At 37.1% G+C, this 27,338-nt stretch overlaps 5 protein-coding genes across 9 annotated transcripts in view; 4 read left to right on the top strand and 1 right to left on the bottom strand.

The window, feature by feature from the left end:
• Positions 1-193: 193 nt before the first annotated feature.
• Positions 194-4,111, top strand: Cyce (cyclin E). The gene is made up of 3 exons (XM_072908227.1): positions 194-1,225; positions 1,664-2,279; positions 2,432-4,111. Exons 1-3 carry the CDS (start codon positions 1,212-1,214, stop codon positions 3,176-3,178), a joined length of 1,377 nt encoding a protein of 458 aa, XP_072764328.1. The 5' UTR covers positions 194-1,211; the 3' UTR covers positions 3,179-4,111.
• A 388-nt stretch (positions 4,112-4,499) lies between these two features.
• Tacc (transforming acidic coiled-coil protein) lies at positions 4,500-13,135 on the top strand. Of its 3 annotated transcripts, XM_072907960.1 has the most exons (7): positions 4,500-4,746; positions 5,108-5,270; positions 9,826-11,467; positions 11,546-11,841; positions 11,930-12,159; positions 12,291-12,602; positions 12,691-13,135. In XM_072907960.1, the coding sequence occupies exons 2-7, from the start codon at positions 5,157-5,159 to the stop codon at positions 12,884-12,886; spliced, it is 2,790 nt and encodes a 929-aa protein (XP_072764061.1). In that variant the 5' UTR covers positions 4,500-4,746; positions 5,108-5,156; the 3' UTR covers positions 12,887-13,135. The 3 variants fall into 3 exon arrangements, with proteins under 3 accessions (XP_072764061.1, XP_072764063.1, XP_072764062.1); XM_072907962.1 differs by lacking the exons at positions 4,500-4,746; positions 5,108-5,270 and adding an exon at positions 8,590-8,746; XM_072907961.1 differs by lacking the exons at positions 4,500-4,746; positions 5,108-5,270 and adding an exon at positions 9,394-9,565.
• Positions 13,136-13,139: 4 nt separating this feature from the next.
• On the bottom strand, positions 13,140-16,028 carry Mi (cyclin E-interacting protein minus). Its single transcript, XM_072907963.1, has 5 exons — positions 15,783-16,028; positions 14,706-15,445; positions 14,344-14,619; positions 13,789-14,275; positions 13,140-13,656 (listed from the first exon to the last, which is right to left on the bottom strand). Exons 2-5 carry the CDS (start codon positions 15,437-15,439, stop codon positions 13,423-13,425), a joined length of 1,731 nt encoding a protein of 576 aa, XP_072764064.1. The 5' UTR covers positions 15,440-15,445; positions 15,783-16,028; the 3' UTR covers positions 13,140-13,422.
• A 379-nt stretch (positions 16,029-16,407) lies between these two features.
• On the top strand, positions 16,408-19,421 carry LOC140674395 (mitochondrial import receptor subunit TOM40 homolog 1). The gene is made up of 6 exons (XM_072907897.1): positions 16,408-16,822; positions 17,384-17,498; positions 17,591-17,844; positions 17,922-18,080; positions 18,206-18,355; positions 18,439-19,421. The coding sequence occupies exons 1-6, from the start codon at positions 16,636-16,638 to the stop codon at positions 18,576-18,578; spliced, it is 1,005 nt and encodes a 334-aa protein (XP_072763998.1). The 5' UTR covers positions 16,408-16,635; the 3' UTR covers positions 18,579-19,421.
• A 4,374-nt stretch (positions 19,422-23,795) lies between these two features.
• LOC140674387 (uncharacterized) overlaps positions 23,796-27,338 on the top strand; it is a 63,801-nt gene continuing 60,258 nt past the window's right edge. Inside the window, exons 1-2 of one of the 3 annotated variants that reach the window (XM_072907876.1) lie at positions 23,796-24,321; positions 24,409-24,578. In XM_072907876.1, the coding sequence (XP_072763977.1) occupies positions 24,515-24,578 (64 nt within the window). In that variant the 5' untranslated portion in view covers positions 23,796-24,321; positions 24,409-24,514. Of the gene's footprint in view, positions 24,322-24,396; positions 24,579-27,338 lie in introns of all 3 variants that reach the window. The other 2 variants (XM_072907877.1, XM_072907878.1) reach the window with 2 other exon arrangements.

The raw sequence follows: 27,338 nt of genomic DNA, 5'->3' as shown, positions 1-27,338 counted from the left end.
TGGCAAGAGTTGCGTTCCTTGCCCCCGAAAGTAGGAAAGCCCGCGAACGGCAACGATTTACGCGCATACGTTTCCCGCGTGGTCGCCGCTGCAACACCGTATGCATTCGCTCGCTGTTTGTATGTGTACGACACGACGGATCAGCTGAGCGCCAGCTGTGCCGCTGGCCCCGTCAGCCAATAGGCGGCGAGTATACCAGCGCAGACCAGCCGCCCTCCGCTACAGCGTTCCCGCGAAACGCCAATTCACAAGCGCCAGGCTAGTTTCGTCTGGAGCGTCGGAGAATTATATCATTGCTCGCGTCGTGTGTCTGGTTTCGAGTTCACGCACCACGTGCGTAAAATCGTGAGTGTATCCCCGCGGGTTCTGACACAGAGGTTCGATGTGAAAAGCGCGAGCGAGGGCAACGTGGATCGAGAAGAGAAACGCACCGATCACCGCCTGACGCGCAGCTGCGTGGCTTCGGCGGGCTTTCGCACCTTCCGTTTACCTTTCGAGCCCGATGCGTCCCATCCCAGGGCACCAGGATACGTGTCTATCAGCCCGATTGACGTTGATTATGCGTTCCCAGAGGTAATTTTGGTTGTAAGAGCTGATCGAATGCGGGTACTTGGTCCGAGGGACGCTGATCGTGGGAGTCGCATTTGGACGGACCGAGACGTCGGAGTCGACACGCCGACAGAAAGGTATCCAGGAGTCGTGGTATCGCGACGGTGTCCTACGTGAAACTGTGTCGGAAAATCTCGAAAAATCTGCCCTCCCCCCTTTGAGGTTATGTAGCACACATATAGAGGGCGTTACGGGACGTGCAGGGGTTGGTCGTCGTTTCGCGCGCTGTACTCCCGCGCTTCGAGATCCACGTCCTCAATTTTTACGGGAATATTTTTAATTCGTGGTCCGCACAGACCGCGGAATAGCTCGTGAAGGAGACGAAGAAATTTCCCGACTATCGAAATCGTCGCCGGATGAAAATTGCGGGACGATATATCGAATCAAAGACGGCGCAAGAGGACGTGCATTATGGCGATCGAGTTGTGGTAGGCTTCGCGCGCTCCTCCGTTTTTCATCCTTTTCCCAGGGAAATTCTCGCACCTAGAACGAAGAAATTGGACGGACGCCCTATTGGAGATTCTCCGCTGTCACGGACACTCGGGGAGAAATTATTCCGACGACGAATATTTTCCGTACAGGTCCGATAAGCGCGCGACAAGATGCCACAGACTAGGTGAGTGATCGATGTTCCATTTGGTGTAAAAATTATAATATATCACTGTTTCATGGATTCGAGATCATTTGATGTACCGTGAAATCGATTCGGCGCCTATCAATTGCCCGATTAAAAATATTTCTTTTCCGTTCCCGCTCAAATTTTACTCTTATAACCTTTGTCCTTTACACACCTTCTTTCCTGAAACTTTAGCAGCTTTTCTTCAATAATCAGATAATTTGGCCTCTTTCTAGTTCCTCCAATAATCTTGTTTACAATATAAATATGTAAACTAACAGAACAAATTGGCTCCAACATGATTTTTCATGACTATTGAATTTTTGTACATTTTGTTGGAAATATCTTTGTTTTAATTTATTTGGTTTGTGCTTTGTAAAACTTTTCAAGTTTAACAGAGTATTGTAGAGTAGATGATCAATTTTTTTGTATATTTAGTTTGCAGGAGAAAAAGTCGCTGCAAACTTACTTGCAAGGAGGAAAGGGACAGTCTTTAAAACGTAAGAGACGTGCAACAGAACTCTCAGAGGATTCAGAAAACATATATCCACCTACTAAAGTAGCGGCACTGTCTCATGTCTCTTACGCAGAATCTTGTCATAGTACAAATTCAGTAGATAGTGGATGCACTCCCCAATCACATCAGACATCTCCATTGAAAGAACAGCAGGAGCCAGCAACGTGGTCAGAATTAAGAACTGCAACTTGTTTTCTAACACCGTCAGCCTCTAATAGCACATCTATTAGACCTAGTCCACTACCATCTTTGCCATGGGCAGATGGCACCCAAGTATGGTCTCTTATGTGTCTTGGAGATGAGAAAACTTTAATTCAGAGAGATCCAGAAATGTTCCAAAGACATCCAACATTACAACCACGGATGAGAGCAATTTTATTGGATTGGTTGATTGAAGTTTGCGAGGTGTACAAACTACATAGGGAAACTTATTACCTCGCTATGGACTATATAGATAGATACTTGTCCATTCATCATGATTTACCGAAAAATGAATTGCAACTCATAGGGATAACTTGTCTTTTTATTGCATCTAAGGTTTGTAAATTTCTTTATTTTTTTCATGAATTTATTATCGCTTGTTTAATTGTTTGATAAAGATATAAATAAAATTTTATTTTTGCAATTTAAAAATATATGTTTATGTTTAATAAAACAATTTCGAAATAAAGTGTTTAATATATTTACAGGTTGAAGAAATATACCCACCCAAAATCGCAGAATTTGCTTACGTCACGGATGGAGCCTGTACAGAAGAAGAAATTTTGGGAAAAGAATTGGTAATCTTAAAAGGACTCGGGTGGAATCTGTCTCCAATAACTGCTCCAGGTTGGCTCAATATTTACATGCAAATTGAATCCGGGGACTCGTCCAGACCAAACACTTTTATATATCCACAATATGCTGGATTGCAATATTCTCAAGCAGCTCAACTGCTAGATTTGGCAACTTTGGATGAAGGTTGTTTAAAGTTTCCATATAGTCACATAGCTGCAGCAGCAATTTATCATACTCAAGGAAGAGAATGCGCGATAAGAGTATCCCGGCTCCCGTGGGAACAGCTTGCTCCCTGCGTCAAGTGGCTCACAGCATTTGCTATTACTGTTGCGGAAGAGGAGTCCCAGTCTCTTTTAAAATCTACAATCACGTCTATAGAATCACACTCTGGCTCCGGACTGAAGGCTACTGTACCTAATATTGTCGTGGACGAATCGCATCGTATACAGACTCATGTGGTCGATTTGAATATGTTAGAAAAGGCTCAGCAACGATTAGCTGGAGGAATTCTGAATGGCTATGCGAACGACTCGGACACGAATATTGAATCTGATAGGCAAAGTCCGAATGAGAGTGCGCTTTTAACTCCACCTTCTAGTAGTCAAAAAAATTCTCCGCTGTCGTCATGTCCTACGCCACAATTACATCCTTATACATAACTAAGTAACTGCAAATATTTTTTATATTACACAACGTAAATTGTTATATTTACTATATTCAGTCGTCGATTACTCAGCAAACAATGATTTATATAGGAATTTGAGCAGTGTATTTTGGAAAGAGCATTGTTATATACAAATATGCAGACATGCTAGTAACATTAGGCCTTGTGACACATTATTGTATATAATATAATGTTTCCTAATCGTATCCTAATCGTTACGATCGAACGAGTGGATTTTAGTAATAAGATAATTCAGTAAAAAATATCAAACATTTTTTAAATGTGCACCAAATAGCACAGTTAGTCCAACATCACTTATTTTATTACAGACAAAAAAGTGGCCTTGTGTTTATAAATGTCATTTGTAACATTTATAGACTTAAAATATGAGCCATATATGGCTATTTTCTGTGATTATATCCTCTACTGCACTGAAATTTCACATCTTATATTAACAGATTAGCTTAACTTATGTTTATTACTTTACAAATGTAAGTAAGAAAAGAGAAATGTTAGTGCCTGCAAGAAGTGCCCTTAAATATTTCTACCTGATTTTGAGAGAGCGCATTGTGAATAGTATTCTTTTATACAACATGCTTTATTGTAATGCAATGTATTACGGTAGCGCTTTATTGTGCCGAATACATGTATTTTTATATGTATATGTATATTATGGAGAATCTATTAAAAAAGGAAGATCTTTATTCTTCTCTTAAACTAGAGCGAATGACGAGAGATGATGAGTGAAAGGGGACCGAGTGTGACAGCAAAATAAAAAATTAAAAAAAATAATAATCCTTAATAAATAAGCATTAAAATTTTGTGGTGAATTTGCACTGCCCGGCATGTAGTAATAACGCGGCGGTTTATACATATTTGTATGAAGAGTTTGACAATAAATAAAATGGCAAATTTATACAGCATTGTAAACAGTTATTCTCGTATTTTCAAAAATTATACTAATTTATTTATATCTTTTGTAGAAAGATAAAGAATGTGTTTACAAAATTAATAAAATTGCACGCGTCCAAATATCTATACTTATACTTTGCATAGATAGAGAAATCAAGGTGGGAATTTAATTATAGATTAGCATCTAACGCGTTGGCGCGACAGCTGGAACCGTGAAAGGCGGGAAGGCTCGGCCGGCTCCAAATTTCAAATTGAACGAAGCTCGATTATCGAATATATCGCGGCGCGCACATCGAGAGTTCTGCATTACCGATCGACGGGAAGGTCCACGTGGCGCCGCGGTGTCGCGTTACGAAACGCAACGGCGCGTCCTGATTCGTCGCTGCGTTCGCGTTCAAGTTTGTCAAACGGCTCGCGGCCGTTAGTCAAAACCGATCGGGATCTCTCGCGTGACGCGAATTCATATTGAGAGTGCACGCTCGCCGATGTCGTAAACGATCGTCCGGGATTATAATCCGTCAGAAGGTGTTCGCTGAATGTGACTGAAATTCCGCCAGTGATCGGAGTAACGGGTGTAAAAACACGAACCCCCTTTGTTCTCGAGAAACAGACGAGTGAAGTGTGTGCGAGTGCGTGTGTATCTCCGTCCCTGTAAGTAGACTCTTGTGTATCTTCCCTCGCACTCTTTCCTGCGTAAATTTAAGAGTGAACAGAGAGCCCTTAATGCGTCGTTCGTGGAACGATGATTCCTCTCAAGAGGTCATGTGTTTTGATTTTTCTCTGAAGGATATAACAACTTTATATCGAAGGACATCGAGTTTTTTCAGTCAGAAAAAAAGATTTATAACCGACACATTTTCCGACATCTATTTTAATATATTTATTATGAAGTAATATGCGATATATGGGAAACAAGATATTTTATCTGTCATTTTTTTTCAATGTTTTTGCAAATTTATTTTCCCTTCAAATATAATATGTGACATTATCCACGATATATATTTCGTACTAGGAGATTGAGCGAGGCAAATTTTCAAGATCATATCGAAGAGAGTACGAAAATGTCGAGCCCAAGAGGCGCCGGAGGGTCTAGTCGCGATGGCACGAGGGTCGTACTGAAAGAAATAACCGCAACGCTTCACAACTCGCCACCGATTCATCCTGCTCGGCGAAAGGTACTCTTAATAAACCATTAAAGAAAATCTCTCGTCATTAGCATCATTATCTGCTTTCATTTTTTATCATACGCAATTAAGAGATTTAGCTCCATGAAAGCACATGGGCGAGCACATGTATGCACTTTCGCGACACTTACACATAAGTACTCTTCTCATAGCGCTTTTCGAGCGAAGCAAGTGTGACCCTGAAAACAATGACGTCTTAGATTATTAGATTAATTGATGAAATAGTTTGAGTAAGCGTTTGATTAATTGGAACAAAAAATTCTGCTTTAAATAGTTTTAAATGGAAAGTATTTTATGTTTATATCATTAATGTATTACTAATCAGATTTAAAATCTATTTCCAGTGGGAACATATATTCGTGGGAAATTGGATTTAATTGTTTTCAGAGCGATCGAACTTGCTTCATTCTAAAACTGTCACATTTATTTCAATGGAATTAAAAATTAAAAAATGCGGAAATAACGATGGAGCCGACGCAGCTTCTTCCTTTCATCATTCTTCGCGCTCTTCTCTTTTCTTTCTCTCTCTCTCTCTCTCTCTCTCTCTCTCGCGACTGATAGTCAGACCGGGGAGAATGTATTTCTATAAATAAACTCCGTATCTCCAGCAGAGAGAAGTACCCTGAAACAAAAATAAGTTTCGCTTCCCGTCATGCGGGAGCGTTTCTTTGAAATCCGCGTTCCGCGGATTCGTTCGCGAATAAATTCGATTTTCGGCATTAAATCTTCGAATACTTTCTACACAAGATACAGGAAAGCTTATGCTCTCTCTCTCTCTCTCTCTCTCTCTCTCTCTCTCTCTCTCTCTCTCTCTCTCTCTCTCTCTCTCTCTCTCTCTCTCTCTCTCTCTCTCTCTCTCTCTCTCTCTCTCTCTCTCTCTCTCTCTCTCTCTCTCTCTCTCTCTCTCTCTCTCTCTCTCTCTCTCTCTCTCTCTCTCTCTCTCTCTCTCTCTCTCTCTCTCTCTTATACTACTCTCTAAATTTACACCGTTATGTTTCATATCTTCTATTGCCTTCAAACTCCAACTTGTACTATTATAATATTTTTCCCCTTTCTTTACTATACAACTCTTTCTTTATCATACACTCTTTTTCCACCCAACATTTCTTAATCAAACAATTATCCTCCTTTTGATCGAATTTCATGGCTCTAATATTCCACTCGCATTTTAATTAAACTCTCTCTGCATTACATATCTCAGTGTACAAAAATCCAATCTGAACAGCCACCTAACATCCAACATTACCTAATTATTTATTAATTTGATTTACATCTATGTGTATATGTTTATTTATAAGGACATATACACACATATCGATGCATCGCTAATTAATTGATGTATATTACAGGTATTGTAATAAATCGACGATCTAAAGATACTCTCATCGAATAGTCTCATCACGAGTCTTCGCATCGAGAATATCTTCGTGGAATTCTCAGCTCCTTCAGCAATCACTCCTAATGCCCATTCCTACTCGACGACATGCTTATCTCTTATCTCGTGACAGTTGGTTACCAAGTATAGTCGTATCGCTCCAGAGAGCGCCACGCTGGTCGCACGACTCTCACGCTGCTCGATACGACCCAGAGAACGTCTCGTTCCCACCACTTTTCTCCATAGTTGGTGATCTTTGCGGCATAATGTTCCTACGGCGTGTGCGCGGCTATACTGTACGGTACGGCTCGACGATGCGGCGAGAGTTTTAGTTAGTATGCATCACCGTGGCATCACGGCGGAGGCGATGATACTCATCGCGGCACAGCTTTTGCCGAAAGTCCGGTCGACGCGCGACCATATCGTCGTGTGAGGTTTTTCGCCGAAGATTGTCTCGATCTCATTTCGTAAAAAAGGTGAGACTACCATCCCTGTTGCGTCTTCCCTCTTTCTCTTCCTCTTCGAGGAGGACGACGATGACTCCTTGCGCGTGCACATGCACGTACATGCGCCGAGTGTGTCTCGTTCCCGACCGATGACGACAGTGGTGGTAGTGGTAATGGTGGTGATAGTGCAGGCTGATAGTAGTGGTGGCGGTGGATTTCTGGAGTATCGACTAGGGAACGCGCCGGGCTAATATTAGAATTTCGACGAGATAGATATCTGTCGTTGACCTTCCGCCGTGCGGGCCCTAATCTTGGGTCCGAGAAGAATACCTTCCTCTTTATGTCGTCACGTATTTACAAAACGTCAAATCACATTGTAGCTTCTAAAGCGAGCGATGTTAAGGAAGCGCTAGAGCGTCGTGTTCTGGAATTGATCAGGATTGGACACTTGCTTGTGACACTTGCGTCACATAAATCTTATCAGCCACTTTCTCTTATCTACTACTTGTACTGTATTTAATATATTTTTTATCTGCATTTTATTATTTGCGTTTTTATCGCCATTGCCACCTCCTCTCGTTCTCGTTGAATCCTCTTAATAAAGCTTATATTCTTTCTGTTACTCGAATGGATTATGTATAACAAATAATTTGCATATATTTTTGGATTATTTTCTAAGTTTTTTTTTTTTTTTTTTTTTGCCAAGACATTAAATAATTTTTTATTATCTCACGCGATATAATTATTCAATAATTCTCTCTACTAATCGATATGTTTTTGTGTCAACAGAGGTCAATATCCGACCTAATTTAATGCTGTACTATAATTGTGATAAAGAATTGCGTGTATCTTCGCATTTAAATTACATCATTTAATGCAGTTTAAAAGCATCATCGTTTATAGCAAAGTGTTAAGAGAGATATGCGCTCAGAACTAAAGAGGGTTGTTGTGATCTTAGAGGGATGAGAGAGAGAGAGAGAGAGAGAAAGAGAGACACACCCCGAGATACTTCTGAAGCCTTCGTTAGCGTCAAATGAGAATGAGTCATTACGTGATGGTTGTTGCGTTGCAGTCTCGATGATGTCAAGAGCGCGCCGAATAAGGAGCGCGAAGGAACTCGTGTTTCCCATAACGGAGTAAACTCGACTTTGTCATCTACGCGCGCGTCTTGTCGTTTATTGACCTCATTTCCAAAAAGTAGGCTTGTGCGTTTCACCTTCCCAATCATGTACCATCTCCAGTTTGTCACTTCTAAAGGTAAATAATGCTGATAAATTTCCTCACGATTATAAATTATCACGTCCGACATATTTTGTTAATGATACGTTGGGTGTTTATTAATGATAGAGACAGGAAAGATATCCACGGAGGAGTCGGGAAATAGAAATGCGGGGCGAGCGTCGAAAATATTGATGTCCGAAATAATAATATTTATGTCAGTCTCAGAATTATTTATGCGTGGCAATGTTTCTTTGGCGGAGAATAATTGTGTCAAGGGTAAAGCACAGAAGGGGAAGTGAAAACGTCTCGCCGTGGGGTTCTTCGAACCCGCGTGTAATTATGGGACCACGCTATGCGTGGTCTTAGTGACAGCCGAAAGTGGAAGTCTCCTCTTGCGAGAAATCATGGGGAATCCTCTATCAAAGGTACAAGCTCGCGCGATGTTCAACAAAGTATATAACAAAGTGCTTCATTATTTCTGTTTACATATCTTGTTTGTTGCATCACGCAAGAATTGTGTTGCTCGGCGGCGCGGATATTCAGTTAATTATATAGATAAAATCACTCGCAAATATTATTTCTGCCACTAGGATTCTGCCTATTATTATCTCACGTTGTGTATTATAAAAAATAGGATACCGTCCTTCCTGCTAATTATTTCACAATAGAGATTTTAGAGGTGTTAGTTTACGTATAGTTGAATAGAAGCTATAGAATAGAGAGCTGGACGAGTGCCGATTACTTAAAACGAAGTAAATTTAATGAAATTTTACGTCACGGTTTTTTCAGAGATATATTCCTGTAATCTTCCAATTGCGTGATGACTTGACGTTCCGTGTTTAATCGCCGCATACCGTTATACCCGCAAACTGACGAATGTGTATGATTTCTAGCGTCTCCTTCCCCCCGATGTGGAGCAGCCGTTTTCCCGTAACCATGTCTCGCTGGCTTGCAAAGGCGAGCGAAACTGTGGCACGAACGGCTAGAGCCTTTCTCTCTCGATATGTTTTATAATTAGCTCGAGCGAGAGGCGCGAGATACTTGCGTAATTTCTTTGACGAAAAATCGCCGGACTGTCAGCTGATCGTTGCGACGTAGTCCGCAATGTTCCCAGTGAACGTTAGTATTTCACGGACTACACCGCTCGGCTGCATTCCATCAATCGATGCGACATGGAATATATCAATAAACTTTTACATCGCGTTACCACGAGTCCAGGAATATCTCCCCCGCCTACGCCGACGGTATATTTTGCGTCGCGCATATTTTCGAAGGCGTTTTCGATTAAATTCTCACTTGATTAATTTATGTCATTATCTTTGTGACACGTTGAAAGATCGAAGAAAAGTTTCTTCTATGAAAGAAATTATCATAGAATTCACACGAGAATTCTCGTCGAGAACTGTGCATTCAGCGAACCTCATTTAACATGTCATGGGAAAGGAGATAAGAAAGAAGTGCTTCTGTGGAGCATTTTTAACGCTCATCTTTTTTTCATTTTTAGAGCGGCAGCGACAGTCTCGTGTCGAAGACAGCGGAACATGAGGTCAAGGTCCGTTTCGCCCGTGAATTCGCCGACATAGGATCGATTAGGGAGAACCTGTGCTCGGCTCCGGAGAGTCTCTCGTCAGCCAGCAGCTTCCACAGCCTTACCAGTACTCTCAGCACGAAAAGCAGCAGCGGCATATGTCCGGATTCGACGCTCGAAAGTTCGGACAATATCGCAGATACATCTTACGTCAACTCAAATATACCTGGTCTGGATGATTTGATCGCCGCGTACGCCGACATTCACCTGGAAAGTGAGCGTGACGCTACCCAGGATCTTAGTCAGGATCAGACCTTTGCATCGGCTACAGATGAGACGCCGTTTAACGCGAGCGATTGTTCCCTTAACGAGGATCTGCCGGATAACGCCGGTAACGAGACGCAAGTGATCGAGACGTATGCTGAATCACATGAGACAACGTATGTGTCGTTGAATCAAACGGATGCTTTCGGACCGTCTAAGAGCACGTGTCCTATTCAAGATTCGCAATTGACTTTGTATCCGGTGGAGGAACATGCACCGCAGATAGAAGAATCGATCGATAAACATATTCTATCACAAGAAAGTGATAATACAGCTAATAAATCTGAGACATATGACATCACAAGTAATATTCTTGAAGACTCATTGCCGAATATTGCGGGTAATAATCGAATAGACGTAACCCGCTATTTAATTGATGATTACATTCCCAATACACTTCAAGCAGATACGATCAGTTCATTCAAAGAAGAACACGAAGTAGCAAGAAAATTGAAGATAATAGAACCTTCAAAATTGTGTTTTACCGACGTTTCTGTTCCGTCCATATCGTTATTAAGAGAACATGCGGCAGATCCTTCGCTTAATATATCTGATATATCGTTATCGTTAGAAGATACCGATAATAAATCAAAGGAAAATAGTGTACAGGATTTAACAAAACTTGCACAAGAGACATTGACATCTTCTGATAATACCCCTCAAAAATCGTGTGTGTCGCAAATAAGTATAAATAATCCTGTCGTTCAATCAGAAGAAAACAAAATTACCAAGGAAGAAGATTTGCAACGATTAGATAATTGCGTTGTGTCAGATAATGAGGAAGACAGTACACAATTACTAAAGACCAGTATTATAGAACCAAAAACATTGGAAGCTAAGGAAAACTTACAACCGAACGTCGATAAAGAAGATTTAGAAGTAACAAGTAACATAATATTGAATGAAACGCAAAGTTTTTCACCTGAAAAAGAAACACATAATGAGACTCTTGTTATAGAAGAGCAATGTAATCCATCAGAAACTGTAATTATCGAAAAAGAAGAAAATATCGTGAACAGTGAAGTTTCGACGGAAGCTGTTAAAGAAAAGCAGACTATCGAAGAAGATCTCGATTGTACACTTACATTGCAAGAAGTAGACATAAACTTGGATGAAGAATTAGATGCAGAACAATATGAAGGATTTAAACCTCAACGACAAAGTACTACATTGTCATTGAGCAACGTACAATCAAATTTTGAACAATTCAAATCCACAGTGGAAGAAATTACTAATGAGTTGCTCAATCCTTCACAAGAAGAGACAGATCAGTTTGTCAGCGCAACGGATGAAAGTAAGTATAGTATATTGGATGTTCTTAAGACTTTTTTCCATAAATTTGTGAGATTAACTGAATGATATTATTTTGCAGTTTTCCAAGATCCTTCGACATTTGACTTCTTGTTAGCACGAAGTAACTCTAAGCATACATATCGCCTCAGAGCAGAATCTTTGTATGTTAAATTTGACCCATTGATATCGAATACCAGCATGTTGCCTCAAGGTAATACTCCACCAATAAATGAAGAACAAAATGGCAAGAGCGAATCGCCAATTCCTGATGTTGGTACACCGAAACGTAATCCTGCCATAGCAGCTATAGATAGGCTGCTTTTTTATAGTCCTCTTCCTAGTGGAACAGTGCAAAAGGAAGCTCAAGAAAAAAATGTAAGTAAAGATCCAAATATATCTCTTATCGTTATATAATGAATTATATCTAAGTTTTAAGTCTATTGAGATAATAAAATTTTTTCAGGAGCAACCAGTAGAAGAGCCTAAACCTGATGCAACACTCATTGCCGATATAGACATGAGTAAGGAACTTGAAATTGTAAGAACGACGGTACTACAATTAGAAGAGGAATTAGAAAAACAGAAAAAGGAACACGAAGCAGAGTTGGAAAGGCAGAAAGCAGCTTTTCAGGAAAAAATTAATAAAATGCAGACACAAATGGCACAAGAAGTAAAAACCAAAACTCAAATGACGTAAGTGATTTATTTAACATCGAATATATATATATATATATATATATACTTTTTTTATATAAAATAAATAAATAAAACATATATAAGCTTATATAAATCACGAATAAAACATGAAAATAATGAATTTTTAGGGTCGTTGTGGAGGAATATGAGAAATCGATTAGCAGATTACTCACAGAGCGGGAAAGGGATCGTACCAACTTCGAACAAGAAAAGGCAAAGTTGCAAGAAGAGTTGCAAGCTGCAAATCACCATCTAACTAATACCGAAGCGGCGTTTAACGATGTACATCAAAAGTATGAAAGACTCAAAGGAGTTGTGTCAGTGTACAAAAATAACGAAGCTGTATTAAAAGAAAGTATTCAGGAAAATGTAGATACTATAAAGACATTGGAAACACGATACGATCAATTGAAGGAGCATGCAATGACTCAATTGGAAAAGTACGAACACATACAGACATTCTCTTTTGAGATAGATAAATATTTTTCGATATAAATACATATTATATAATACATCAAATTTTTTTAGAGCTAATCTGGAGTTGGATGGAATACGAAAGCAACATGAGGCGGAAACAGTAAAGCTGCATGCAATGATAAGGAAAGCAGATCTTAAGAGTAATTCGCTCGCTGAACTTGTGGAGCAGAAAACTAAGGAAAATAAAGAACTGGCGAAGATCCTGGACGAGGTTATCGCTAGGGTTGGACATGGAAATTCGGAATGAAAATAATAAGAATAAAGACTAATCGCGCCACATATCGCGATTGTGACGCGGTTAGTCTTTATTTATCGTCCTCTTTCACTTAAATAAAGCATATTTTAGATATATGACGGATATATGTATACATGCGTTAACTCGATAAAGTTATTGTAGGTTGCGTTTTACTTCAAAACGCCTTTTATTAATTATTTATATAAGTTGTGAAAGATAACTATTTTAAAGCTAATAAAACACTATGCTTATTTTAAAAAACACATTTTCATATATATATATATATATATATGTATAAGATAAAAAAGTATTTTAATACCCTGCAAGGGGTGTAATAGCATACAATCCCATTTTTAAATGTTACATTATTATTACTATAACACGTCTTGTCTTCTCATGTTATTTAAATTATATAAAAGTCAGTGTATATAAAGAAACGTCGCGGGTAAAGATATAAAAGCACCCATATATTAATCATCTTAATATCCTGTCGTCAAAAAACGTTTGTATAATTTTCTGTATTTGTCTAATTGTATCAACGAGTACTGTCAATCCATTGGCCTAGTATCGATATTCTTATCTAGAAGCAGTACATGATGCTTGGCCAATTTCAACATACGATCAGTTGTACTACCAGGTTTTCGTGGAATATTTCTATTTTCGAGATCAGGCATGAATTTTTTTATTATGCGCGCTAAACTCGCGGCATATTCTTTAAATTTTGGATGATTCATGCCAATGCCTTTGCATCGTAAGGCCTCTGCGACTGCCCAAAGTAATTTCTGAAAACAAATAAGTATGTATGTGTATATACAGTCAGAAAAAATAATTACATTAAAGTTTATGTGCGCGCGCGCGCACGCACGCACGCACACACAACACACAATATTGAAGTAGAAATAACTGATATGTACCTTTCTGTGCGAGTCACTGAGTTCATTTCTTCCCTGATTAAAAGACGTATTATTTTTCGGAAGAATATTGCTCGACGAATGTCTATCCCATGTAACTTTCGAGGTATTTTTTATTTCATGCATGCAGTCGAAAGATAGACTTTTTGCCCACTTTAATCGCGGCCCTTGCAATTCCTCTTCAGACTTTCTTTTCCTGCTTAGATTCTCGGACTCATCTTTTCTTGGTGTTGAAAATAAAACACGTTTGATTTTTTGAGAATCTAAGTTATTTGTACTTAATTTACTAGGACCGGCACGATCCGACGGCGGGCTTTGAAACAGCGCACGTTTCGAAGTTTCTAGTTTGGTTTTAAATGGACTCGGTCCGTCCAAAATTAGTCTTCGAACTGCTTTCTTCTTTATCGAGCTTCTCGGACTTTTACCTCTTGGACTTTTGCCTCGTGGACTCTTACCTCTTGGACTTTTCCCTTTCTTTTGTGTAGGTTTCCTGTATTTTAAAGATAAATTTATTTTTTATTTTATTCTAAGTATTATATTATATGACTCGATACATACTTTATTTGTACCATTAATTGCTTTTTGTCAGTGAGTCCTAATCCTTGCAAGTTAGCGCTACAAAAGGTCCTGCGTCTTCTGGCTAAGTGCGTTAGCTTCTTCTCTGGACTCTGACCGTTTTCACGTTTTGCTAATAAACTTCGTTTTCTTGCACTTCCTGGTGCTTTTTTCGAAAACCATATATTACAAGTTGACTGTGTTTCAGCTCCTACATACCTCTCACATAATTTAACTGTTAAATTCTCGAATTCTTCTACACTTCTGTTTCTATTATAACTAAAATTAAAAAAAAACATTAAAAATAAATTTATATACTTTATTATTAAAAATTACATAAATTAAATGCACATTAACTAACTCACTGTATGCCGTGGAACTTGTGAGAATATACTTGGGGCCATGTTAAAGTCTTAGCCTCTCTTTCATCAATTGTATAATAACGAAGAGGTTGTTCGTGAGATACATTTGAGTTATTTGCGATTGGTGGTCTCACTGTTTCTTTAATCGCATTAACTGGATTCTTTATTTCCATAGGAACAGTTTGCATATTTAAATTACCAGCATTAGTATCATTTGTACCTAATTGTTTACTTTCTGCATTATTAACTGATAGATTGCAAATGTCGAAGGCATTTGTCAAATTCCTTGGAATACCTCCTTTTGTACATTGATAAAAAATATTCCTAACTTCTCTTTCTGCACTTATCTGCTTCTGGGGTTTTGTGCTTTCTGCAGCTCCCAAACCTTCATTTGATAATGGATGTTCAATCCAGAACAAATGACGGTTTTCATAAATATTTCGTAAAAAATCAGAACAATCGTTCTGACATATCGTATGTCTTGGCGGAGGTGGCACCCCTCTCAAAAATTTATTAATTCTGGCTAGCAAAGTATTATCCGATTGTGTAATTAACTCTATTTGAGAAGGCTTTTCGGGGCTAAATGCTTCCAGGGTACTTTCATCGAGTAATAAATTAATAGCTTCGTTATCCACTTTTTTTTCAGTATCGCTATCAAACATCTCTGGACTAGAGATATTTGGCAATGTCTCTGCCATTTGTAAACACTCATATTGATTGGCAATGCAACAATCCATGGAGCTCTGTGAAAATTCAGAAAACTATTGTTGCTAATGATTGTGACAAATTTAATAATACATAATCAATATATCAGAGATTAGAAAAAAAACATAAATAAATTGTTTATTTTATTAATTCAATTATATCATTTTATAAGTAACGTTTCGTGTCTCAAAATATTTAAAAACAAAGAAAAAAAAAAAAAAAAAAAAACGTGTTCTCCAGTCGCGAGAATTTAAACATCAAATATGTGCATCTCGCGCATACGACTGATTTAAAACCAACGTTTCAGAGATATATGCATTGCGTGACGCACACATACACATATAAATGTAAAAAGTAAATGCGCGCAAGACTCACCTTCTGGTATTTACGACAATTTTATCAAAGAACTATACGATTTTTCCTCCCTTTCATAAACTCCTTTGCCTCTTGTGACACAAACGGTATCACATTGGCTGTGAGACAAGTTCATTTATTTTTTGAGGCCTCACAAGACTTTTATGATAATCGTACTGTCTTGTACACCATGACAATGTAACGATACGACCAGATGTGACTGTACAATGACCGACGATGACGTGAGGTGAGACGTGCCTGAGACTCCGCACTTCGTACTTTTGGTGCATTTGAGAAAACAGCCCTGTCCTTGTTCAATTTCTAATAAGAAACAAAGATGGAATGACATTTTTAGCGTAAACGTGCTCTCCGAATTTAATCTTTAAATAACCAATCATATTCGAGTATCCTTCTCACGTTCAACTGTGATTGGTTAGTATTTTACGATACGACCAATGTCCGACACGAACAATGTTGCCAACTTGAAGGAAAAAATAATCAGAAAGATTGATGATTGGTGTGATTTTACGAGGCAACGCATCCGATTGGCTACGCCATGTTGTTACTTAAAAAAAAAAAATATACTTTTATCTGAATCTTCAATACGATGGCACTCCTGCGTCGCGCGAGTAGCGCCGATCACGTTCGCGAAGGAAACTTTGCCCTCTGTACAAATGGCGACTTACGGTAAGACACGCTGTATCCTATAACCCGCACGGCTGATCCGGTCCGTTTTCCTCGTCGTGGAAAGAAAAAGTTGTGGCTTCCGGCACGACCGATATCTGGTTAAACTGACAGGAGCGCAAGGAACGCGATCTCGTCGAGCGCGCGACAAATCGAGGGACAAATCGTGCCGATAAATACGTTATAAATAATGGGTAACGCGATGGCCGCATCCGCGCCTCTTCCACCTCCGCCGCCTTACAATCCGCCACCGGGTCCCGGACTGATACCGAATTTAGGGAAGCAGGATCCGTCCACGGACGTATACCCGCCCGCCGAGACGCCCACTCAGATCGAGAACCCGGGCACCATCGAGGACCTGCACAAGAAGTGCAAAGGTATCTCGTCGATGCACGTGTCACGATGCACGTGTCCTAGAACACTTCCCGCTATCTCTCGTCGAGTCGACTCCCCTTTTTTTCACTTTTATCACAGAAAACTTTTCGAAATTCCTCCCTTAACTTTCTAAATTATTTCTTCACGAATAACTAACATATAATTCTTTTTACTTGGATAAGTTTTTACATTGTCCACCTTTGTAGTAAAATGCAAAAGGAAAATATAACTTAATTATATTATCATGTTAATTATTCTCTTTGATTTTCTGTTTATCTTTTCTCTTGATGTTTCAGTATTTGCATAATTATATAATGTTAAGTTAAAAATTAGATAATTTAAAAAAAATGATAAAAATAAAAAATCAAAGAATAATAATATAGGAATTTGATATAAGATTATTTTGATATTATGAACAGTAAATGTAGAAAAGATGGAAGTGTTTTAAATTATTTTGTTGTCATTGAACTTTCTGACCAATTATTTTGCCATTTTGTTATAATTTATATGTGTACACACAATTAACAATTTAATAATATATATACTATATATTTATATTACAGATATATTTCCTATAAATTTTGAGGGAGCAAAATTGGTTGTAAATAAAGGATTGAGCAACCATTTCCATATTTCACATACCATTAACATGAGTTCCGTAATACAGTCTGGCTACAGGTAAATCAACATGGATATATATACATTTTGTTTTGTTAATTTTTATTTGTTTGACAACATAAATTCATCATGTTACTTAACTAATTTTTCAGATTTGGTGCGACTTATGTTGGTACAAAACAAATTTCACCTACAGAAGCATACCCTGTATTGTTGGGCGATATCGATCCAAGTGGAAATCTTAATGCCAATATCCTTCATCAGCTTGGTTCCAGACTCAAAGGAAAATTGGCAGCGCAAGTACAGAGAAATAAATTTACTGCCATACAAATGACAACTGATTATCGAGGTGATGCATATACCTGCTCGTTAACGTTAGGCAATCCAGACATTCTTAATTGCACTGGTAAGTTGATAATTTAAAAAATATCGTCGCGAGTGTATGAATTGTTTAAATTAAATGTCGCCGCAATTTATTTTCAGGTGTACTCGTTTTACATTATTTACAAAGCTTGACACCGTCACTTGCATTGGGTGGTGAGCTTGCATATCAACGTGGGCCAATACCAGGTGGACAAGTTGCATTATTATCCGCTGCAGGAAGATATACATATGGTGACTCCACATTTAGTGGTAGCATTAGTAAGTAATATTCTGACTTTCCCGATAATATATTCCCTACGTAATATTTCTTTCTAATAATTAAATTTTAAATAAGTAAAATTTCTAATAATTTCTTTATATTTTATAAATAATTTTTTTTTAAGGTCCATCTGCTTGCCATCTCTGTTTCCACCAACGTGCTAGTCAACAACTACAAGTGGGCGTGGAGTTAGAAATCAATGCGCGGATACAAGAATCGACGGCAACGATCGCCTATCAAGTCGATTTACCTAAAGCAGATTTAGTGTTTAAAGGTATATATATATATTTAGTGTATATGCTCAAAAATATTCTGCATAAAATTGGACTTAATTTTATCTGATTTATAATATTACAGGTAGCGTAGATACGACTTGGACGGTAGGGGCAGTTCTAGAAAAGAGGCTACAACCGTTACCATTCTCGTTTGCTCTTAGTGGTATGATGAATCACAGCAAGCAGCAGTTTAGACTGGGTTGCGGCCTAATCATCGGTTAAGAACGACGCTCGGTTATGCGATTTCCGCGAGATGCAGACCCAAAATAAATCGGAACTCCGCTTTTTGTGCAGTCGGACAGTCGTGCAATCTTAAGATCCACGATGCTGTATTGATTCTTTTCCGATTTCAACGAACATCTGGCATGTTATCATTTCGTTAAAACTATAACTCATATTAAGCGATCGTGTTAATTTGATTAAAAGATCTATATAGATTTCCAGACTGAATTTCTCGTTTTAATACACTGTGTCCATTTTTTTTTTTTTTTTTTTTTTTTTTTTTTTTAATTTTATTTTACTTCTATCTACAACTATTTTCATTGAGAATATAGATAAAAAAAATTAAAAGATAAAAGAAAATACATAATAAATATGCTATTTTTTTTCATAGAATTAAAATCCATAATAAAATTCAGATATATTTTCGTGAACATATAATATCCTATTTAACAGAGAAATTATTAATGTTTTTAAATATATTTATATATTACAACTGAGTAATTGTTAATAGCAAATTTGGTTAGTGCACATTAAAGATTATCGTACACAAATTATAAACATAAGTAATTAAAACAAAATATAATATGAATTATTACCACTATATTGCATAGTAATAATAGGTTTTTAATGTTCATTATTTTACTTTTTTAATTGCTTATGCTAATGTAAAATGTATAATAATCTTTGTGTTCACTAATTGTGTACTAATATAGTTCAACTGAATTTGCTATAAATTTGTAGTACATCAATCTCTGTTGGATATAAAACTAGGTATCAAGTTAGAAGACTACATGAATAAAGGGTGTATTTATATAAAGATAAATCAAAGATATTGAATAACAATTGATTAAATGTTTTCATTATTTCTATTATTCTAAACCAATGTTAATGTTGTAAACGTTCTATAATCGAAGACGTAGAAACACTTCAAAACACTGAGTCACTCTACTAATTTTTCATAAAATGTTATTTCACGAACGTACTGATCAACTTGCAATTTTTTCTTATTGCTGTGAAAAATAGAGAAAGTATATACACATACCCTATATTCATGAATCCCACTATATAACTTTTAGCATTTATTCAAATAATAATTTCCTTTGTGTCACAAAGATACAGAATGCATTTATTATGTATAAAAACAATTCTTTATATTTCGTATCTTATTTGTCTAAATTGAATATAGATATTCATTAATATTAGACATTGCACATTTTTGGTAATCCGCAATTTATGAAATAATAAAAGGTTCGAAAATATCTTCATATATAATATATAAGATATTTTAATCTGTTGAAACTATTATTGAAAAATTGTAAATAACTGTATCACAAAAAATATAATAAGCTGTTAAGAGCCACGCGATCACGATAATACAATGATTGTACATTATGAGGCAACATCTGCTTTGTGTCTTAATTTAATTCATGCATAATTATGCTATAGCTGAATGAATGTGCATAACATTTTTAACAACTATTCTTAAACCGAAATCTTCTGCAACATATACACACTCGTGGATCGAGACATATGTAATTTTATTTTTTCCGCAAAGTTTGTTGCAATAGATGGACAATATTCTCGTGTTAATTACCTCTGACGTAAAATCTCATGGGTAGAAGCAATAAAAAAAGGAGGCCACAATCCAACTTAAAGTTACAACAGCACGCGCGGAGAGACCTACGTCGTTTTGTACTCTTTAATCTGCTTGTACACAATTTTAGTGTAAGTACGACAGAATAAAGTTGTATATTGTTGAACAAAACCAGCATGTGTGCGGGAGAAGGATTTATATATTTGTTATTTTTTATTATTATAAAAAATGAGTATATTTCTAAAGTAAATATACGCATATATATCGGGGCTTTATACTTCTGGTTGGAATTATGAATTGGGTTCCTGAGGTCAGAGCGCATATTGCGAGTTTACTTCCCGGAGAAAACAATAAGCAATTAGCGCGAGGATCATTAAAAGTTCGAGGTGAGTCTCGTGTATGGTGCGCGTCTGATTGTAAAACGGTCAAACTCGCAAATGTCGCAATGCTTTTATAACTTGTCAAGCGTTAAAAGTACATATCGATACTTACTAGTCGATATTTTTTCTTTAGAAATAGACATTTTGAAATATTAATGTTTTACTCTTATGACATAATTATATCTTTTAATGATAAATGATTATGAAAAGATAAGCCGAAGTAATTTTTATTGTAATTATATGTCACTTATTTTTTTCGTTTCATGTGTTTAAATATCAAAGAACCCTCAGTATGTATACCAATGAGCATAATATTCATTTAGGAATAATAGAAACTTTTTTTTGTTTGTTTTTTACAACACATTATCTCGTAGCACTTGATTATTTTATTGATTTAAAAGATTTAAGTTATTTGTGCTTGTAATTGTCTTAAAATTTGAATTGTGTGACCATCAGAAAATTTCAATCGTATCTAATTTTTCCGGATGGCAAATTATTAAATCATTTATATATATATATATATATATATATATATGTTAAAAAACATGTTTATAAAAATATGCTTTAATATATTTTTCAAGATTATCTCAATAGATATTCATATTTTTTATGATGGCACATTGTTATTTATTTATAATGAAATCAGTTTATGTAAGAAATATTAAGTTTATCAATTGCAATTAATTGATAAACTTATTAAGTGTGTTAAGCGAATTTTCTTGTCTCTAATGACTAGGCATACGACGAGAAATTAATTTGAAATTGAATGTAGCGTTTATGTACGAGGGATTATGATTGCTCGAGGTGATTTGAATGCTTTACTAGGTGAGTATTGTGTGTGATCTCGGTATAAGACAAATATATACGTATACGTAGAGATGCACGATTTCGATAAAATCTTGCGTGTTATGTATAAAAAAAAAATTCTTTTACAGAAATGACAGTTCTTGAAAGTAAAAAGCATGTAAAATATCTGGATATAAAAAAATATGTCGGTTAAATCGCTCGCATATTATATGTAACACGTGTGCCAGAAATAATCAATTGGATGAATGAATGAATGAATGATCGATCGATCGTAAGAACGGACGAATGAATGGACAAGCTTGTCCTTGACAGCCGAGTATCTGTAACCTGGCACTCTCAAAGCAGTCGCTCAGCCAAGTGCTTATATATACCTTAGCTTTGCCGACCCTGTAAACAATCTTCCCTCTCTCTTATGTACCCCAGGTCCTCGTTATGTAGTGTTCCTTCGATTTTAATTCATTATTTAAATAAGCTTAAAGACAACATCCATAGAGACTCAGAAACAAGAATTACGTAATTTTCTTAATCATTTATTTATGTTTGATAAAAAATGGATAAAATTATACCAATTTTAAACCATATAACGATGATTATGTACATATTTTTAGACATTGTATATTATTTAATTATTTATTTTGTGCAAATTTTTAACATTTTTAAATTGATTATTTCTGCATATATTAAGATGCATAATATATATTGCATGTTATGTACATGTTTACAAAAATATGTTTGAACACATTTTTGAAGGCATTATCTGTTGATAGATACTTTATCTCTTAAGTCTTAAAGACTCGAATTATATGTTTAGAAATTTGCATATAGTATAAAAACGGCATTATAACTATTTAAATAAATTAGACGTTAATTTTGACATATTTGACGTATCTAAATATTCATCATAATTCGAACTTTTTTGTCTGACAATTCGGTACGTGTGAAAGATTAAAAAATTAATCGGTAAAGATTAAATTTAGAGGTCTTGTGTGTGTATCCTAAAAATTAAATTAAATTAATTTTCTTAAATCAATAATCATGAGATACGCGAATATTATAGATACGTATGACATATGTTCCGAATACATCTAAGTTAGTGCAATTTCATGGGATTGGCAGAGTTCTACGTCATATAATATATGTAGGCATTAAGCGTACTTAATTTCATGTTCTTCCCCCATTCATGACTCTTGTTATATCTATGGCTATAGAGAAGTTTCTGTATAATGCAAAATCATCTATTACCATCTTGATCGTAGGTCAATAAACTTTGGCAGCGATGGTCTGGCTTTCGATGAGAGTAAGGTAAGATTTTAGTTTCTGAACATAATTTAAACGTAATAAAACTTTGAACTCGAAATCCAGCTTCTCCCTTGTGCCATGTCACATTTGTCGAGTAAATCTTTTGTCTCTTGTAATTTTAATTTTACTGTAATGTCAGAGAATATTTTCGCAAGATAGACGACAAATTACATATATTTATCTAGCATTTATTTCAGAAAGAGTGTTTAAAGAGGAGAATATTTTTTTGCTCAACGGAATATATTTATTGAGATATCGAATAAAATAAGTAACACATATTTCTATATATTCGATTCGCTTTCTTTTTCTTTCTTATGGATTTTTATCCTTGGAGAGCAAAGGAAAACGAATTAATCGGAGCCTGGTGAAGTGGCCCTTCAAATAAAAATAAAAATAAAGTCGCTAAATCGCACTGCGAGATACTTCGAATGTGTTTAACTTCATACTATATAAATAATAAAATAGCACAAAGTAATCTACTGTCTTATTGTTAGTCACAGGTCGTATGTACATACGTTCGGATGGCCGGGGACGTTGAAGAAGAGAGGAAAAGGTGAGATTAATTACGAACAAAACCTCCAATAGAATTTTACGCGTGAGATTTCAAACGTGTCCTGAATTAAAAGACAATTTCTAATGGGCAATACATTAATTACGATCGAGCATCATCAATTCTTTTCTCAACCTTGCAAAGCACACGCGCGTAATAAAGGCGATTAATAAAGGTGCAATAAAGTTACACCCGCGATGCATATAAATTCCAGTGAATCGCAAACGGTGTGCAGCATGAAACGCGCATGTACAACATATACAGGAGCCGGCCTCGCCCGGTTGACAAGGAAAGGGTAAGAGGTGGTCACTAGGCTCGGCCCCCTCTGCCCCTTTTTTGTGATAAGGAAACCGCGCATGACGGCCGGAGGGGAGAGGGGGAGGGTAGATGAGTATAGAAATTGCGCGATAATAATCCGCCGCCGCCGCGCGCGCCAATTTTACTACTCCCTGTACTTTTCCCTAGCATGATTTGCGTTACCCCCACCACACCAGCCGCGCTCCGGCTCCGACATAAGGCATCAATAACCCTCCCCTCCCGTGCCGTCATCCGTCACTTCGCGCGCGACCGCAGTTACTGTCAGTCGTTCTCTTTCTCTCCTCGCTCCCTCTCTCTCTCTCGCGCGCGCGCGCGCGCTTCGCGTCCGCGTATCCATCCTCACTCCCACCTAACCCTTCTCACCGTCTCAACGTTCTCGAGCGTTCTCGTTCGTTTTCGCGGCGTCTTCGTCTCGTCCACTCGAACGACTCGCCAGCGAACTCGCGTCGCCTCGACCATCCGCGGAACCGCAATTGCTTCGCTTGTTTCCCGTCTTTCTCGCACAAGCTCCCCTTCTTTCTCTTTCCCTCTTTCGCGCTTTACCGTCCTTTCTTACTCTCTCTCTCTCTCTCTCTCTCTCTTCCTCCGCGCGTTTGCTCTATGTACATAATATACACGAGCCTCGCTCCCGATCATAGAGCAGTGGCGCGGGCTCTCGTATAGCCAGCAAAAGTCTCCGGACTTTAATTTTCGTCTAGTCGCCGATCGGTGTACACATATATACCATCGATCGCTCCCCGTGACCTTTCTGATACGCGGAAAAACGATAGGACAACACGCGGTGATCCTTCAAAGGTGAGGCTGTCGTAGACGCGTTACGCGCGTCATCCTCGCCGAGCAAAGTGGTTGAATCTCTCTTCTTACGGATAGTGCGAATTCCAGATCGGCGAGAGCGGCTGCAAGAGAAGGGAAAAACAACACGACGACGAGAGATTAAGAGATAAATCATAGCAGAAGTATATACCCGAGGAAGACGAGTAATCACGGGATGAAGAGGAGGAGGAGCGACGAGGACGGCAAGCCGGCAGCCAAATATCGACATCGGGAATACCGTGAGTACCACTGTCATTCTCGCGAAAGAGAAGAGGGGACATGGCGGACGAGATTAAAGCTCGAACGTACGATCCTCACGTTCGCTTGTTCGCGATCAATCCTTCGATTCCATCGCGGACAAGCGTGTTTCGGGAGATGCAAAGTTCAGGAAAGATGCATACACGGTGTGTCACTATAAAACGCTTAACTAGGCCGGTGGTCCGCGAGTCACTGGAGGCCAGGGCCCGGTCGTGGGGGATGTATATATGTTGGATATCAGAGTGATAACGCCGCCCCTAGTCTCTCGCGATAACGCTCGCCGGTAAATAACACGCGCACGCCGCTGGCTGGTACAGCCGCCGGTTGCATTTAGCCTCGTTGCATCCGTCGCGAATGTCCTTCCGGCATCGTCGCGCGGAGCGTCAACGATATCTCGATTGTTGCCCTTAGAAATGTTTAGGAACGTGCAAACAAAAAAAAAAAAAACAAAAAAAAAAAAAGAACGTACCTATTTTCAGGGTTTTATTACTTTACAATTTAAAAACAAAAGATTTAACGTTAAAAGGATATACATATGTAACAATATTTAATTATATATATAATGGTATTTAATTTTAATGTGTTTGATGTAGTTGAATGTTACGTGTATTTGAAATCTCTATACAAGTCAAATTCTTTTATAAAACTCAAACACGGAATATCAACAATAAAACTATTGTTGACATTCCGCTACAGTTTAGTATTATAAACATTACTCGAGATTCACGTAGATATATTAGATCATAATTTTGGATTAAGAGAAGCATGTTTTCAACATACGTTTGAATAATTCAACTATTCTATACACAAAAAACTAAAACAATCGGTTAGTTGCATATTATATGTGTATGTTAGTCTGTTTTGCAGTTCTTATCATCGATCTAGAGACGCTTTAGGAAATCAACATAACTAATTTTTTAAATCTTTTTACGTCTTTATTTACATTACATTTTAATTAAAATGTATATAAATTTATAAATAAGAAAAAAGTTAATTGCAATAATGATTATTTTAAATTATAATTATTATAATCCGATATTATAGGCACGCGATACGATAGTGTCTCTAGATAATTTTAACATGATACTTGTTGATTATTTTTTTTGACCCTGTAATGTATTAATAGCAGTTTATGCCATCTTGACAATCAACTGCGTTTAATTGCGGTTTGTGAAGAATTATCGAATGCTCTCGACTATCGATCATGTTAAAACCACACGATAATTATTAATAAAGATAATAAACCGCAATTCTAGAGATAATAATAGCATGTGTTTGATGCTGCTGATTGTAAGATAATTCGATTATCTATCAAAAATATATTTAAAATTACATTCAAAGTATTTAGTTATCTACTTAACGCAACAAGTTATCATATATCGATGTTACATAAACGTTCGTGCGCAAAATATTTGCGTACAGGAAAACGCAGTTGATGTTTATCTATATATTTTATTTAACGCTTCATACAAACGCTGCTTCATTTATTCTCACTCTCGTTGCTGGGATAAGATAGACAACTTATCGACCTTTTTTTTTTTGGATATTTTAGAACAACGCTTCTGTTACATATTTTGTCGCGCGCAGGTTGCAGGTACAAGTGCATCGCTAGCACTATAACGGTCATCACTTTGGCCATTCCTTCGAGTATAGTTGAATTTTATCGGCTCGATCTCGTCAGGGTCGCGCCATTATTTCTATTTAAACACTTGCTCGCTGCGTCACATGTTTCCTGAGTCACTCAAGTGCGTGTCATTTTGTGACGTTCAAAGACGAGCCGCCACCTTCGATCATTTTTTGATTCGCAGGACTCGGTTCTCGTTCGCGATACATCTCTCCCGGTCTCTCCTGTTATATTACTCGATTCGCTGATCCGAACAGGAAAAATAGCCTATACGCGTAAAAAAATAATAAAAAAACTAATTAAAATTTTTTTACGACTAGTTTTTAACGTATAAAAATAATATGTGCACGCAAAAGATATTTATACAACCCTCTATTCTAATAAACACTGCGAAATATATTGACAAGTCAATATAAGTTCTTTTAATTTTCATATTATATTAATTCATATCATATAATTTATTTGTATGATATTTTGGCATACGAATTAATTAAGTTTTAATATTTTTTCGTTGGATTCTTATTTAAAAACAGTTCGGATATTAACGAATAAAACATTGTTATGCGACAGTTGTCATGTCAGGATCTTATGAATCATGTGTGCGTCTATACAAATCGACCGTTTGCTTTTAATGCCATAATATAATAAGACAAACGTTGGTCCCTCGTTTGTTCTTGAGTTAATAAAACTATCGTAATATCGAGGATACTTTTGTTGTTTACCAATATTGTTTCGTCAATTTATAGTACGTTATAATCGACCTTCATGCTTGTCTTTCTGACACTTTGTACTTTAATTGCCGAAAACTTAAAGGATGCTTATTAAGAAATAATGTTTTTATACATATTAACTTCTTGCTCGCTGTTGACCTCTGCATATTTTTATGCCATGTTTAATAAATATAATATTTTATACGAAGAGGAAAGAGAGAGAGGGAGAGAGAGAGAGAGAGAGAGAGAGAGAGAGAAAGAGAGAGAGAGAGAGAGGAAGAAAAAACAAGGAGTGCAGCTCTCAAAAAAGATCTTATCGCGTTGAGTCAGGCGATTTCGTACGCTTCATTTCGTAACTATCTTTACGTAAATATGTCGAGAGTGCAAAATGTCAAGTCTGTTCATGC

This window comes from Anoplolepis gracilipes, chromosome 16 (genome assembly GCF_047496725.1).
Source record: "Anoplolepis gracilipes chromosome 16, ASM4749672v1, whole genome shotgun sequence".
In the NCBI taxonomy this organism is placed as follows: Eukaryota; Metazoa; Arthropoda; class Insecta; order Hymenoptera; family Formicidae; genus Anoplolepis; species Anoplolepis gracilipes.
Note: the sequence above shows the minus strand (reverse complement) of the source record. Positions and strands in the feature narration are given on the sequence as shown.